Source organism: Trichomycterus rosablanca, chromosome 16 (assembly GCF_030014385.1).
Source record: "Trichomycterus rosablanca isolate fTriRos1 chromosome 16, fTriRos1.hap1, whole genome shotgun sequence".
NCBI lineage: Eukaryota > Metazoa > Chordata > Actinopteri > Siluriformes > Trichomycteridae > Trichomycterus > Trichomycterus rosablanca.
Window position 1 is genome coordinate 17,648,109 of NC_086003.1, and position 15,556 is coordinate 17,663,664.

At 37.5% G+C, this 15,556-nt stretch overlaps 2 protein-coding genes across 3 annotated transcripts in view; one reads left to right on the forward strand and one right to left on the reverse strand.

The window, feature by feature from the left end:
- Nucleotides 1-809: 809 nt before the first annotated feature.
- Nucleotides 810-8,861, reverse strand: nop16 (NOP16 nucleolar protein homolog (yeast)). Its single transcript, XM_063011330.1, has 5 exons — nt 8,650-8,861; nt 4,051-4,156; nt 3,907-3,955; nt 1,744-1,850; nt 810-1,651 (listed from the first exon to the last, which is right to left on the reverse strand). Exons 1-5 carry the CDS (start codon nt 8,748-8,750, stop codon nt 1,514-1,516), a joined length of 501 nt encoding a protein of 166 aa, XP_062867400.1. The 5' UTR covers nt 8,751-8,861; the 3' UTR covers nt 810-1,513.
- A 2,706-nt stretch (nt 8,862-11,567) lies between these two features.
- Nucleotides 11,568-15,556, forward strand: part of grk6 (G protein-coupled receptor kinase 6) — a 60,887-nt gene continuing 56,898 nt past the window's right edge. For both annotated transcript variants that reach the window (XM_063011052.1, XM_063011054.1), the window contains exon 1: nt 11,568-11,674. In XM_063011052.1, the coding sequence (XP_062867122.1) occupies nt 11,623-11,674 (52 nt within the window). In that variant the 5' untranslated portion in view covers nt 11,568-11,622. The remainder of the gene's footprint in view (nt 11,675-15,556) is intronic.

The following is a 15,556-nucleotide window of genomic DNA, read 5'->3' on the forward strand; positions in this document are numbered from 1 at the left end:
GATTTATTCACACCAACCTGCTTGCCTATTGTAGATTCACTCTTCCCAGCCTGGTGCATGTCTACAATTTTCTTCCTGGTGTCCTTCGACAGCTCTTTGGTCTTGGCCATGGTTGAGTTTGGAGTCTGACTGTTTGAGGCTGTGGACAGGTGTCTTTTATACAGATAACGAGGTCAAACAGGTGCCATTAATACAGGTAACGAGTGGAGAACAGAAGAGCTTCTTAAAGAAGAAGTTACAGGTCTGTGAGAGCCAGAAATCTTGCTTGTTTGTGGGTGACCAAATACTTATTTTCCACCATAATTTACAAATAAATTCTTTAAAAATCCTACAATGTGATTTCCTGGATTTTTTTTTCTCATTTTGTCTCTCATAGTTGAAGTGTAGCTATGATGAAAATTACAGACCTCTCTCATCTTTCTAAGTAGGAGAACTTGCACAATCAGTGGCTGACTAAATACTTTTTGGCCCCACTGTAATTCATTCCAAGATGAAAATAACCACAAACCAAATGACTCTCCATTTTTGGACAAAGCAGATCAAAATCACACCTTACTAAGTAAATAGTGGCCCAACTTCTCATTCCCATGCGTTAGGATCTTATTCACATATGTTAATATGACATAACATACATAACCTATCTAGTCTTTGGTTGGGGAAACTTTGGACATGATCTCCTGGGGATGTGAACCAATAATCAACAAATCATTATAGGTTAAAAAGGCATTACTGACAGTTAAAAGGGTCATGTAAATTCATCGGACACTTGACTTGAACAGTAAAAGAAGCTACAGATCTTGCACACAAGAGAGAGTTCAGACTGCTGATTTAATACTCTTCCCCCACCAACCCTCAGTACTATGCGTAGTCTTATTACTTGCTGAATTTTGCTCATGTGGATCTGAGTGTATCAGATTTTTTTTATAGATAAGCCAATTAAATGTGAAGTTGTGTGTGGAGTACAAAGAACAAAATATATCATTTCCAAGGAATAAATGTTAAGTTTCAGCACAATTTGACTGTAGCATTAGCACTGTAAGGTCACCTGTTAGAAAGAATACAAAAATCTCAGTGGATTTAAAACTGTTTAGAAAGAACTGAATCAAACAATAAACCAATTTCCAAGAAATCCTTTTAAACATTGTTCATTTAAGTATATGTTTTGCTTTTGTTATGAAGTTAAACTTTGCACAGTTGCACTCAGTTTCAGCACAACTCTCAGCCAACTTTCCCCAGATGTGTAATCACATTAGATATCACATCTGGTCCAGTCAGACTACAGTACACTACAGCTTGGTTACTGTAAGGCTGCAAATATCAGAAAATCATAGATAACTGGATAGCTACTTCATATATATATATATATATATATGAAATATACAACATTGTTTTATGTACTATAAACACTCCGCTACCACGTCAAGAACTCGCAGAATAATACAAGTTATGTGGCTGATGCACTGTCCGTCCAACTCATTTCAACTTAAAATGTCATAAGAGTCCAGCGTCTCATTTAAGATGTCTTCTGTGTCTGTAACGAGGCAACAAACGCTGCATACTCCTGAGGGTGGCAGCGCTTGTACAAGTCCACCTTCCTCTTAATTTGTTTGGGTGTGTCTTGATAGTAATTCTTCTCATCTCTGGCCATGGCCTGCAATAAATTAACCACCAGTTAGAAATGACTGCCATAATTGGAATCTGTGCTAAGGCGGCGCAATGATTAATCAGACCGCTGTCCCTTACCTTGTAGTCCTCGTTGTGCTCCCTAATCATATGCTGGACATATTCAGTTAAGTCAGATGAGCATGTTGTTTTGTCCTTTGCTGGGAGACTGGCCTCTGCTTCCATTTCTGCAAAACACCAAGTAACAATATTTTGGGACCTTAGTAGACAAGCATACTAACATAATGTTTAACAAAAGTTGCTTTTTTATTTTCCCCACTATGCTGTATGCAATTCATTAACCAAGACAACTTTGGAATGCCAGTTAATACACTTTATATATTGTTTATTTATTTATTAGAATTTTAATGTCATGGTTACATTCATGACAGAAACGGTAGTTACTCATTACACAAGATTCATCATGTCACAAGCACTGATGGTCTGTAACGCGTTACTTAGTAACGCGTTACTCTAATCTGACCACATTTTTCAGTAACGAGTAATCTAACGCGTTACTATTTCCAATCCAGTAATCAGATTAAAGTTACTTATCCAAGTTACTGTGCGTTACTATTTCTGTCATTTTCCTTAGTGAAAAGATATTTTTGCTTTCTTCTTGGCAGGGGCGGAGCCAGGGGGTGGCCAGTGGTTGGCCAGTGGTTGCCATGGCCACCATAAAGTAATCTCCGGCCACCCATCTGCTCCCCCCCCCCCCCCCACCGCTTTGCCGGCAATTTTTTTGCGGAAGCATTTCTGCACGCAGGAGCAGCGCACCTCAGATGAGTAGTTCTTCACCAAAACAGTGCAGTAACACACTCAACATAAATGTCAACCACCAACACCATTACAGAAGTACAGTAGTACTATTTAGTAGTATTCGTGGCGCGCTACGAGTAAAAGCGCCAGCTGGCTCTGCGCATTCCAGTGTTGCCAGATTGGGCGATTATCCGCCAAATTGGGCGGATTTTGTTGGAAAACAATTTAATAGCAGGTAAATAACACTTCTATTTAAAAGAAAATCTTCCATTTTAAGAAGCTCCAGCATTGTAGAAGGCTATTAAAAGTAAAGTCAATTTTCAATGCTGATTTAGCGTAATAGTGTTGGTCAGTCTGTATCATATTCTTGAAAGAAAATTAAAATTTGTTTTCCATGCATTCACACTGGCATGTTCTGGGATTCAATTGAGTCTCATCAGTACACACAAGTTGGCAGCCAAATGATAAAGTATTGCAAAGGAATATCTTTGAAATATTCCACATTATATAACTAATAAAGTAACTTGTAATCTAACTTAGTTACTTTTAAAATCAAGTAATTCATAAAGTAACTAAGTTACTTTTTAAAGGAGTAATCAGTAATCAGTAATCAGATTACTTTTTCAAGGTAACTATGCCATCACTGGTCACAAGTTTAATGTTAAACACGGTCATGGACAATTTTTTTTTATCTCCAATTCACCTCACTTGCATGTCTTTGGACTGTGGAATGAAACCGGAGCTCCTGGAGGAAACCCACACAGACACAAGGAGAACATGCAAACTACACAGAAAGGACCTGAACCGCCCCACCTGGGGATCAAATCCAGGACCTTCTTGCTGTGAGGTGACAGTACTACCCACTGAGCCAACGTGCCACCCTTCACTACTGAACATAGCAGAGACATTTCAATAAATGTAGACTATCCAAACCTTGTCCGCTCTGATCTTTGGTATATGTAAACACAGATTTCATGCATTTTATGTCCAACATGATGTCAGGACAATTCGATACTCAAAGCAAGCTGTATTCTTACAGACAATGCATTCTTGGCTCAAATTTGTTGTGTTGCCAACTCGGCCCACTTTATGTCACCAACATTCGCACTGCGTTCTGTCACCAAAAATCGCTAGCTTCAATTGAAAATGAATGACAGCCGGTCGCTGTATCATGTCGGTACTGGTGTGAATGCAGGGTTATGTTGTGTTGTGGCAAGAGACAACAAATCGGCCATACAGCCACATCTGGAATAAATCTTGCTACACCAGAGCTAGTACAGAAGTTCAAACATAAGTTAGACTGACAAGGTTCCTGTCAAAATGCAAAACTGTAAAAAGCTTCCAGAATGATTTGGGAAGTCTGTTGCCCAAGTGTGTTTTTATGTTTTTGATCTCCCTAGTGATGCAAGAGTGCATGTTTACAACTACGTGCTGGCACTGCATTGGCCTTTACATTCACATATTTGTTTCTGGTCTAAAACTCACCTCTAATAACGTAAGGTTTTCGTACTTGTTCCATTGGTTCATCCTTAGTCTGGAAAAGAGAAGCAGTTCGGGGGTAAAACAATAGAAAGCAATGTCAATTGATATACACCAAAAAATGTCAAATATAAGATGAACACATCTTGCCTTTTCGTTAATAGGAAGCAATCCCTTGGTTCCAAACGTCAAACCCATGTCTAGCATGTTCTGCTTGGCTGATTTGTGAGCATCCCATGCTTTCCGAATCTGAGCACTGAAAGAAACAAAAAATACAAAAAGATCAAATCCAACATACACTATATGGACATAAGTATTGAGACATCTACACATTACACCTATAGGAACTTTTATGATGAGTATTTCAAACCCATAGACATCATTAAGAATGTGGTCCTGTCCTTGCAACTACAACGTCCTCCACACTTCTGGGAAGTTTTTGTACAAAATTCTGGAGTGTATCCGTGTTCATTTTTGCCCATTCATCCAAAAAGGCAACTGTGAGGTCAGTCACTGATGTTGGACGAGAGGGCACGTGTGTTAAACAAGGTTGAGGTCAGGGCTCTGTGCAGGCCAGCCATGTTCCTCCACACCAAACAGACACAACAATGCCTTCATTGACCTTGCTTTACACACCTGGACACGGTCATGCCCCAAACGGTTCCCACAAAGCTGGAAGCATACAATTGTCCAAAATGTCTTGGTGTGCCAAAGCATTAAGATTTTCTTTAGGGCTGCCACGATTGGTCAACCTAGTCGATGATGTCGACGCTAAAAACTCTAAAAATGCATCGACGTCAATATTTTAAGTTGGTGCATCGTTTTTGAAACTATGTTTATAAATGATAATTTTTAATTTCTACAACGTTTCCATTCATATAACCGTTCATATGATTTCCTTCAGCACTACTTGCTGCGTGCATGACCCAAGTCGTATTTGGTCCAGTCACTGGTTGGCGGCATTAAGCGCAGTCTTATAAATGCCGTCTGCAGCAGTCAGAGTCCGATTGTAGAGAGCTTTCAAAGAAAAGCTAAAAGTTTTCCAAGACCCAAATCACCAAAGGTTTGGGAATACTTAAAACTGGCACAAAACAAAAAGGTGGTTTGTACACTGTGCAAAGCTTTGATGGTACCACAGCAGCACTAGCGCGTCAATATTGTTTCATTACGCTTCTTAATCACAGAGATCTTGGAATACCATACTTCTTAGCGAGTTCAGTTAGGGCGCATGAGATGCAGCAACATTTTTACTTCTATATTGTTTCATTAAGCTACTTAACCCCTGAGATCTTGAAATACCGTATTTCTTATTATACAACAGTTAGTTCCGACCTTACAATCTGATTGGTTGAGAAGCGTTCTAACCGTGCTGATATTCGTGATAACGGCACGGTCTTTTCACACCACAACTGTGTTACTCCGCTGACGCGTTGCCAGTAACGACAAGCTTCATGCACACAAACGCGCACGCAGGCGACACAGACATTATTCCCGGTCGCGTTTTAAATCCGTTATCCGATATACAATCTAGCGCACTGTGTAGGGAACATAAATCAATTGTCTAATATATTGTCTAGTGAACTATGTAGTGAACATGAATGCGTTATCTGATATACAATCTAGCGCACTGTGTAGGGAACATAAATCAATTGTCTAATATATTGTCTAGTGCACTGTGTAGTGAACATGAATGCGTTATCCGATACACAATCGACTGCACTATGTAGGGAACATTAATGTGTTTGTAACGCAAACAGTTAGCTTAATAGATCACTGAAGTCGTGTCGTCATTTTGTAGGCCACGCCATGTTGTTATGCCCATATTTGGTAACCCGGGTCTAAGAGAAATTTTGAATGGGAAATATGAATGGAGATTTAGAAAATTGCCTCTCTCGCATCCTGTAGTCATAAAAAATGTTCCAAAGCTGTTACGTTTTGTTTTATGGAGATTCTTCTGTCTATTATCACTGGATCCTCTGAATTATTAAGTCGTTAAAGAGTCAAAATATGAATATTGCTAAATGTGAGCTAATGCTACTGCGCACTGAATGGACGTCACTAGACTGTTTTCTTTTCTTTTTCTTTTATAAGCCTCTTAAATAACCGCACGAAGCAGCACGATTCACCAGTGTAACAGTGCCGTGATATTCACAAGTTTTGGTTGATATTTTTAGTAGCTAGCTACATTAAAGTAGAAAGCGAGGATGGTCGGGTGTTATGCTTTTGGTTGTACTCAACAAACGCGGGCCGCTCTTTCAGTCAATTCGATTGGTGTAGTTCAGTGACGTCTAATTAATGCGCAGTAGCATTAGCTTACGTGTAGCATTATTAGTATTACAACCCTTTAACAACCTCGTAATTCAGGGGATCCAGTGATGTACAGAAGAAAAATGTACACAGAACAAAACGTATAGGGTTCTGAACATGTTTATTTAGCACAGGATGCGTTAGAGTCGATTTTTTGAATAGGAAATCTGAGTTAGACCCGGGTCTCCAAATATGGGCATAACGAGGACTACAGAATGACGCACGACTTCAGTGGTCTATGGGCTTGTTAAGTCTGACGTCACACGTGACGTTCGGACCATTTCCGGGTCCAAACGCAAACAACTATGATATGATAAGATAAGATAAGATAAGGCTGAACCTCTGAACCTTTTTATATATATTGTAAAAGCAATATTGCACTAATTGTAATTTTCTATGTTTATTGCCATAAATATTTCCTGTTTGGTTAAATAATACTTATTTGAAGTGGAGACTTGGTATTTTAACTATTGATAATTTTTCCTGGTAATCAATGTATGCTGTTATTCATTAGTCCTATTTGGTTAGCCCTTAAGAGGGCAGAATTGTATTGGCTTTATATACGGAAAATATATATAAAATATACGGAAAGAAAGAGGACGCGGAGCAATAGATTTTTTACCGTAGTTTTGTTTGTTATACGCCAATTGCGAACATATTGAGTTTTTATTTTGTTTTTATAAGAAACTTGGATTAATGGATAAGCCAATTTAAGAAGAAAGTTAAAATAAATAATGTTTGTGGAAAACTTATGGAACTCTGTGTCGCCGTCATTGGAAATTGGGTTTACAAACACGAGTCATAAACTTCTAGTCCTTCTCAATAGCGATCTGGACGAGAAAAGGTCTTTTTTATATATATATATATATATATATATATATATATATATATATATATAGACAAGATGTGCAGTACACTAGTTCATGTCATTATTTAATTTCATGTCACCTCATCAAGAGGTAAGCGGTCATATTTTTAATTCATTACATGAAAACTGACATTTCTGACTCTTTGGTTTTACTTTTAATCAGTATAGCTTATAGCTTATAAAAATCAAAAATCCAGGATATCACATGTAAATTATATGAACATATTACATGTAAATTAAAAACAGCTTGAAACACGTGTAATGAATATACAATTTGACAGTTTACATTAAATTATGAACAAAAATATGACTTCATGATATCTAATTGCAAGAAAAGCGGTAGAAAGACAGTTGGGTAGTTTTTTTCCGACTCGGACACAGCACTGTGGTATATTGAAAATACGAGGGGTCTCAGCCAACTTGGACCCGGATGTGACGTTTCATAAGGTCGACACGTCACGACTTAACAAGCGGATAGCCCAGTTAGCGGCTCCTAAGAGTTCTGTTATCGCCCATATCCTTTGGTGTGTGCAAGATGTTTTTTCTTTTTTTTTTTTTTCTTTTCTTTTTTAGGAGGTTCTTGACTTTTTCTTCTTGTTGTTCTTACCTCCCTGAAATTATTTTAGCAACTTGGGATGTCTGCTTTGTAGTGTTAAACTTTATATTCGTTGTGGAACTACTTTTTGGCGGAAGGTATTGTCAATATTAAAGCATATTTATTATGAAATTCAGGGCTTCTTTGATTTATTTTCTTTCTTTATTTTGTAAAAACTGTTGTATAAAAGCAATAGAACACTCGAGGTCGTGTGTTATCGCGATTTTTGCTGTTGCCACGGCGCTCAAAGCTCAAAAAGCTTTTCATTTGAAACACTTACCACTTTGTTTACATCGCTTACAATGTAAAGTGAATGTGTAGGTTAGAATCTGGGCTCATTCTGTCGTTACTGTACGTTGGACTTAATGAGACGTGTTCACCTCTATTTTATTTCTGCTATAAGTTTAAGCACTTTGTTTTGTGCATGGAATGCCATAAACACATGTTGCACTTTGTTTAATATGAAGAATTTGATAATATGGACATAAACCCTGTTTAAAATTAGTTTTGTGCCATATTATTATGCCATACAGTTTGTTTTTATAATAAAAGAAGCTTAAATGAGATTCTGAATTAATTTTTTGGAGACAAAATAGTCTATAGATTAATCGATAGAACAATAGTCGTTAGTGGCCACCCTAATTTCCTTTAACTGGAACTAAGGGGCCTAGACCAACCCCTGAAAACAAACCCATAGCATTATCCATCCTCCACCAAACGTTGCATTCGCTAAACCCAGACCTGTCCAGACAGCCAGATAGAGAAGCGTGATTGAAGCAGTAGAAACGTGTTCTGTGGAGTGCTAGATCATAGGTGACTCCATCAAGTTTAACACAGCCATGGGCACTCAAAAATATATTTTACAACTGGTTCTTTTCTCCCAAACAAAACGCGCTAACAGATTCTGGCGATTTAATATAGCAATAAACGCGCTGGCTAGTTAGCTTAGCCTCTTTCGCACGCATAACTCTGATCTTACCATTCGATCCTCGGTCTTTCCTTCTTCATCATCTTCCTCTTCAGCTTCTTTCTGTCTTCATTGTAATTAAAGTTGTTCCGTTTGCGCGCTTTTTTACCCATTGCTGCGAAACTACCTTTAAAACAGCAACAATTCCAACCAAGCAGGAGCACACGTGTAACACTTGGAAACCCAAGCTAGAGAAAATACCTTAGCACTGCTTGTCTGAGACTGTGATCCAAATAGCCACTCAGTCCCTATTTAGGTGCACTAGTAAGGGTATGGTATAATGGCTTCAACGTCCTACCAAGTGCTCTATATGTTTACTGTGTAGTGATTTGAAATGCGCATGTTTACTTCTTGAGTTCAAATGGAAGCAAAAGCTGTTTGGTTTGTAAATGCAGCGCCTTCTACCGACACAATTCAGGCCACAACAAACAAAATAACACCCTTACTTTGTATATATTTGATAACCCTGTCTTTTAGCCAATGGAATCTTATATAATTAACCTAATTATATTACTAGATAAGTATTATATTCATAAAACCAAAAATGATCAAAAGTGCCATCTTTTATTTCTTTTATAAATTCAGATTTGAATACATATTTACAAACAGTAAATTCATTGAGCCCCTCTTTGAACAAGACATTAGCACTTTAAATTTATTTAAAGATAACGTATTCCTAAGGAAGATTTTATTTTATTATCTCTTTTATTTTATATGTTATGCTATTGGAACAAGATTCCGTAAATGATTTGTAATTCCTCTGGTTTAGTTTTTTCTTTGATATTTGTATTTTTTATTGTTGTTGAACATATACTGGTTATTATTGTATTATTGTTAAAGCATATTTTGGTAATATGTTCATATATAATAAGTGTACTGTTATGTTTACTGTATACTGTTTCTTTAAATAAAAATAAATAAATAAATAAGACAATAATAAAGAAATAAAAACCTTTACATTACAATTATGGCGTGTGGGGAAGCAGGATATACAGTAAAAAGCAGTACAAAAACATATACTGTACACAATATATGGTGACTGTAGAAAGCAAAAACAACATGTGAGCAAAACCCAAATTGTGGACATTTTAGGCAATTTAGAAAACCTTTCCGAAATTTAGAAAACCATTTTCTAATTTAATTCTTAAAGGTTTCTACAACTTACAAATATAAACATCAGGAATAATTTATTTACATTTATTTTTACGAGTCAAACAAATTGCAATTATGATAATTACATATTTGTATACAAAATTAAACTAGTTATCTACCATCTTTACCTTTTTAATAAAAATCACAAACATTCACTGCTCTGTTTTCTTACAAACACATACAAGAGCTAAAATAATTCTGTAATAAAATATAACTATATGTAACTATATATATATATATGTGTGTGTGTGTGTGTGTGTGTGTGTGTGTGTGTGTGTGTGTGTGTGACAAAAGAAAACTTTGAAACTTGAAACATTGAACATGTAACAGGATTCATTTAAAATCATAAAAGCTATAGAAGTATACTATAGAGTTGACACATTTTGAGTTGACAGTGTTTAAGCTTGGAATATATGTTTCTTGTTTGTGTGTGTGTGTGTGTGTGTGTGTGTGTGTGTGTGTGTGTGTATTTTTGACCCTATCTGTACCTAATGTCAGCTAATACAGCTAATGTCTGTTCTGTACCACCGGGTGACGCTGTTGTGCAAATAAACACAGCGGCTGAAAACATCTGTTCTCTATGCTTAAACGTGTTAATAAAACAAAACCAATACTGCTTACAGTTACTAACAGCTGTCAACAGTGCTGTCTTTTTTCCTACAGCATTTATTAGTGTGTAATACAATAAGACTGAATCCAAATCTTATAGTGATGTACAAACGAAATGAGAAAATATGAATCGAATGCTGTCCGAAACAATTCTGATGTCCCGAACAAACCTGGACGGAATCGTTCAGAGACGATTATATTATTATATCACAATTGTTTTACTGTAGGTATATTTTATTGACAAACACTGATTGAAAATAATTTTTTAAAACAGAAGCCATAGCGAGGAGTCGACCCTTTAAAAGAGTCGATTCTGTGATTGTAAGCATTGGTAATTAAAAGTCGACACCAAAGCTCAGGATTCGATTTCAAAACTGAACTGAACTCAATTTAATTGCTGTTAAAAAAAAGTCTTTCAGTCTTTCAATTATTAATTGCATGTACGTAACATTACATTTCTTTTACTAAATAGTTTTAACGTATACATAAAAAAACCCCAAAATGTATACTTTTATAGAATAATACTAGCTGATCTTTGGGAAAATTATAATATACAGGTATAATGTATATATTTAATCATCGTAGTTTGGTTAGAAATGAAGGAATCATTTCTATATAACACCTCTCTAACAATATTAACTCAAATATTTGATTTTTTTATTTCAAATATTTGATTTGAGAGCAAAAATACCAAGCAAACTCATCTCAGCCATTCAGATAAACTAAAAAAAAATGATTTACTCTCGCATACATTAGAAAACGCACTTTTTAGTCATCTATATAAACATTGTGTTTGACATATGTATTACACTAACATTTTACTTCAAATGTATTTCTGTGAGTATGAATACATGTGAATAAATGTGAACTTATATAGGATTTTACTATTATAAGCGCACGTTTGTTTGTGTTTGATTGTGTGTAGTCGATTCTTTGAATTGACTCAAGCGATCTTCAACATCTGGCATCAAAAACGGAGTCGACTCTTCATCGTTGGAATCGAACAGCCTTGACTGAAGCTTCGGGGCGGGAGAGTCACTCAGGGTTAGACTATTCCGCCGTGGGGGGGAGTGGGGGAGGACACACACACACACACACACACACACACACACACACACACTCACACACACAAACACACAGATACACACACAAACGCTCAGTGCCAACCCGGCGACGAGGTTGGGCCTGCGGTGCCCTGCTGCAAGCCAGGATTACAGAGACACAATGGAGCTGGAAAACATCGTTGCCAATACCGTCCTGCTGAAGGCGAGGGAAGGTAGGAGCGCTGCTGCCGTTACGGCCATTTGCACACTTTTACCAGTCCGCTGGACGCTCGGATCGTAAGAGGAAGGGGTTTCCCGTGAAAACCCAGCTGTAAAAACATACGAATTTATGGATATACATTATTTCTGAATTTAGGTGACAGCTTACTAGCACGAAGATGATGTTTTGTATGTATATACTGCTAAACAGCAACACGCTTGCTTGTACTAACCTTGGAAATTGAGTAGGAAAGATGAGTGGTTAGGTCCGGGCTTGCACACTGCACACTTGTATACTAAGCAGTATGTCGAATTAGAACGACACGTATAACCGTTGCGTACTCTTTAGTACAGTAGTATGCGTCTGGCTGTCAGAGAAATCAGCGCAGCCAAGTGTCATTAAAAGCAGGATAAACAATGATGGCACCATGAAGGCCCTGCTGGAGCTGTAATTACTGTTCTGTTTAATATAATATAGATCATAAAAAAAAAAACAGGATTTTTCATTCGCAGCTGGTAGCAATCACGAATCAAATAATTAGCTATTTGTACCAGTATTATTATAGACGCGGTGATTAGTGGATATTGTGGCTGTCAGGTTCATAATAAGCAACTCAGTCCTGTTCAGTGTTACTATTTCATTTATTTCTATCTCAAATTTTAATATATATATTGTATATGTATCAATTTCATTTATTTATTTTCGATTTTAATTTATCCATCTATCTATCTATACATACATACATAATGTGTGATATGTATATAATGCATATGTATCAAATGTGTAATGTCAGAGCTTAACCTATAAACATATTGTGGCTGTCAGGTTCATAATAAGCAACTCAGTCCTGTTCGGTGTTACAATTTCATTTATTACTATATCAAATTTTACTCTATCTATCTATCCGTCCATCCATCCATCCATCCATCCATCCATACATACATAATGTGTGATATGTATATAATGCATATGTATCAAATGTGTAATGTCAGAGCTTAAGCTATTAACATATATAAGAGAAAAGCCTATGAATATTAGAACAGTGATGTCATAAAAGAAATAGGCTTCCAAAAACTATTGTAGTAAAAGAACTAGGAGGTGTATAATATAACAGTGAAAAGATAGTCTAGAAAGACAGTTAAGTCCTTTCCCTGCTGGATACAGACATGGTGACACGATTGGCCCAGTTTTCTTTGGCATTTTACTCAGAAATTGTATTAAGGACAGTTTCTTTAAAAGCACTAGCAGTACACAGCCTTAACTAGTGTACAAATACACATAACATTTACAGTGACTTTTATCTTTTTTTAGTAACAACCATATGATGTATATAGCCATATGACGTATACTGATGTAAAATTGAGCTTTGTGTTAGGATCCATCAGTGTTCCTATCAGTTTTTGATGTGGAGGAGGGACCAAATGTACCCCCCACACCCAAATGTTCGAATCATGGCTATGGCCTCGGTTGAAATACATATGTCTTCGTCAAAAATCACTTCCAAATCTTCTATAAAAGCCTAGTGGTTAAGATACTGGACTAGTATTCGAAAGGTCACTGGTTCAAGCCCCACCCCACCACTTCCAGGTTGCCACTGTTGGGCCTTAAGCAAGGCCCTTAACCCTCAATTGCTTAGACAGTGTACTGTCACAGTACTGTAAGTCGCTTTGGATAAAAGCGTCTGTTTAATGCAGAAAATGTAAATGTGTATTTTTAATACATGCTGTCAGTTTTCTAAAACATTGGAGACTGATATAAATACAGCAGCTTGCTTGACTCTTCACTGAATTAGGAGGCCATGCCACGAAGTTTAGTGACATTGTAGTACTTTCTAAATGACCACATTGATAATCTAAGTTTCTGTATTTATATTTGTAGCCTAGTTTACTTTCAGGAAACCTCAATGAACTTGTAAAACAACTCTGTTTTTGAACTAATCATTTACTCATAGAAAGAACAACTGCAGAAGGTTTTAAAATTACTGACAAATGTATGAAAATTTTACTTCAACTCTGTAGGTACAAGCAGAAGTTCATTATCGCTTCCTGCTTTTAGCCTGGAGAGTGGTGTGTGTGCGTGTGTGTCTGTGTATCTGTGTGTTCCTGTTTCATTTGCTTGCATCACATCCTCTTATACTAAGGTACAGAGAGCATAGGGTACATCCTAAACCAAACAGGCACTAGTGCACCGACCTTTCAGACCAGTACGGGGGAGGACGATGAGGAGAAAGGACCTGTGGGCATATTCCCAATGTACAATGCAATATTTTCAGAATTATTAGCACACTTCTTTAAAACACTGGTTTAATAATTCAATTTCAGTCTAAAATATTAGAGGAATGTAACCTGTTGCACAGTTAAAGGGTCATTGTGAGCTAGACAGATGCCTTAAGACCACTTTCTGCATTTATTTGTGTTTATTTGCTCTTTTTGTGCCATATTCAACAAGAAGTCAGTATTTTTATCCAATAATTCAAATGCATATACAGTACAACAAAAACAGGGATTTTTTTTATATATATTTTATGCATTTTTCTCCCAATTCAGTGTAGTCAATTTGTCTTCCACTGCTGGGGATCCCCGATTTTTTTGCAGTTGAGGAGGGTATATTGCTGCTCACGCCTCCTCCGACCCGCGCGCAGCCCTTAACGGAACCCTTTTCCGCCCATGCACTTTTCACAGGCGCCTCTATCCGCCAATCAGGGTCCTTACACAACGTTTTGAAGACCCAACCCACATATCCCGGTCATCCCTCCCTGCAGGCACTGTCAATTATGCCCGCTAGGTGATGCCCAGCCGACCGGTGGCAATGCCGAGTTTAGAACCGAGGAGTTCAGAATCTTGGCGCTGGTGTGCTAGCGGAATATCCCGCTGATTGATTACTTTATCGATCCTCGAAGGGAAATTGCGGTGTTGCAGCAGCAATTTACAATTATCACAAACATCACACAACAACATTACAATGTAGTACAGGAGAGAATAAAAAAAGGTATTACAGTAATACAAGTAAGATATAAAAATCTAAAATATACATACATATATATATATATATATATATATATATATATATATATATATATATATATATATATATATATATATATATATACAGGGGTTGGACAAAATAACTGAAACACCTGTCATTTTAGTGTGGGAGGTTTCATGGCTAAATTGGACCAGTCTGGTGGCCAATCTTCATTAATTGCACATTGCACCAGTAAGAGCAGAGTGTGAAGGTTCAATTAGCAGGGTAAGAGCACAGTTTTGCTCAAAATATTGCAATGCACACAACATTATGGGTGACATACCAGAGTTCAAAAGAGGACCAATTGTTGGTGCACGTCTTGCTGGCGCATCTGTGACCAAGACAGCAAGTCTTTGTGATGTATCAAGAGCCACGGTATCCAGGGTAATGTCAGCATACCACCAAGAAGGACAAACCACATCCAACAGGATTAACTGTGGACGCAAGAGGAAGCTGTCTGAAAGAGATGTTCGGGTGCTAACCCGGATTGTATCCAAAAAACATAAAACCACGGCTGCCCAAATCACGGCAGAATTAAATGTGCACCTCAACTCTCCTGTTTCCACCAGAACTGTCCGTCGGGAGCTCCACAGGGTCAATATACACGGCCGGGCTGCTATAGCCAAACCTTTGGTCACTCGTGCCAATGCCAAACGTCGGTTTCAATGGTGCAAGGAGCGCAAATCTTGGGCTGTGGACAATGTGAAACATGTATTGTTCTCTGATGAGTCCACCTTTACTGTTTTCCCCACATCCGGGAGAGTTACGGTGTGGAGAAGCCCCAAAGAAGCGTACCACCCAGACTGTTGCATGCCCAAAGTGAAGCATGGGGGTGGATCAGTGATGGTTTGGGCTGCCATATCATGGCATT

Coding starts and splice junctions, on each gene's coding strand:
- nop16 (XM_063011330.1), bottom strand. CDS start 8,750: ATGGGTAAAAAAGCGCGCAAACGGAACAACTTTAATTACAATGAAGAC. Junction 4,157..8,649: donor GAAAGACCGAGGATCGAATG/GTAAGATCAGAG, acceptor TGTTTCTTTCAG/TGCTCAGATTCGGAAAGCAT. Junction 1,652..1,743: donor AGCACAACGAGGACTACAAG/GTAAGGGACAGC, acceptor AATTTATTGCAG/GCCATGGCCAGAGATGAGAA.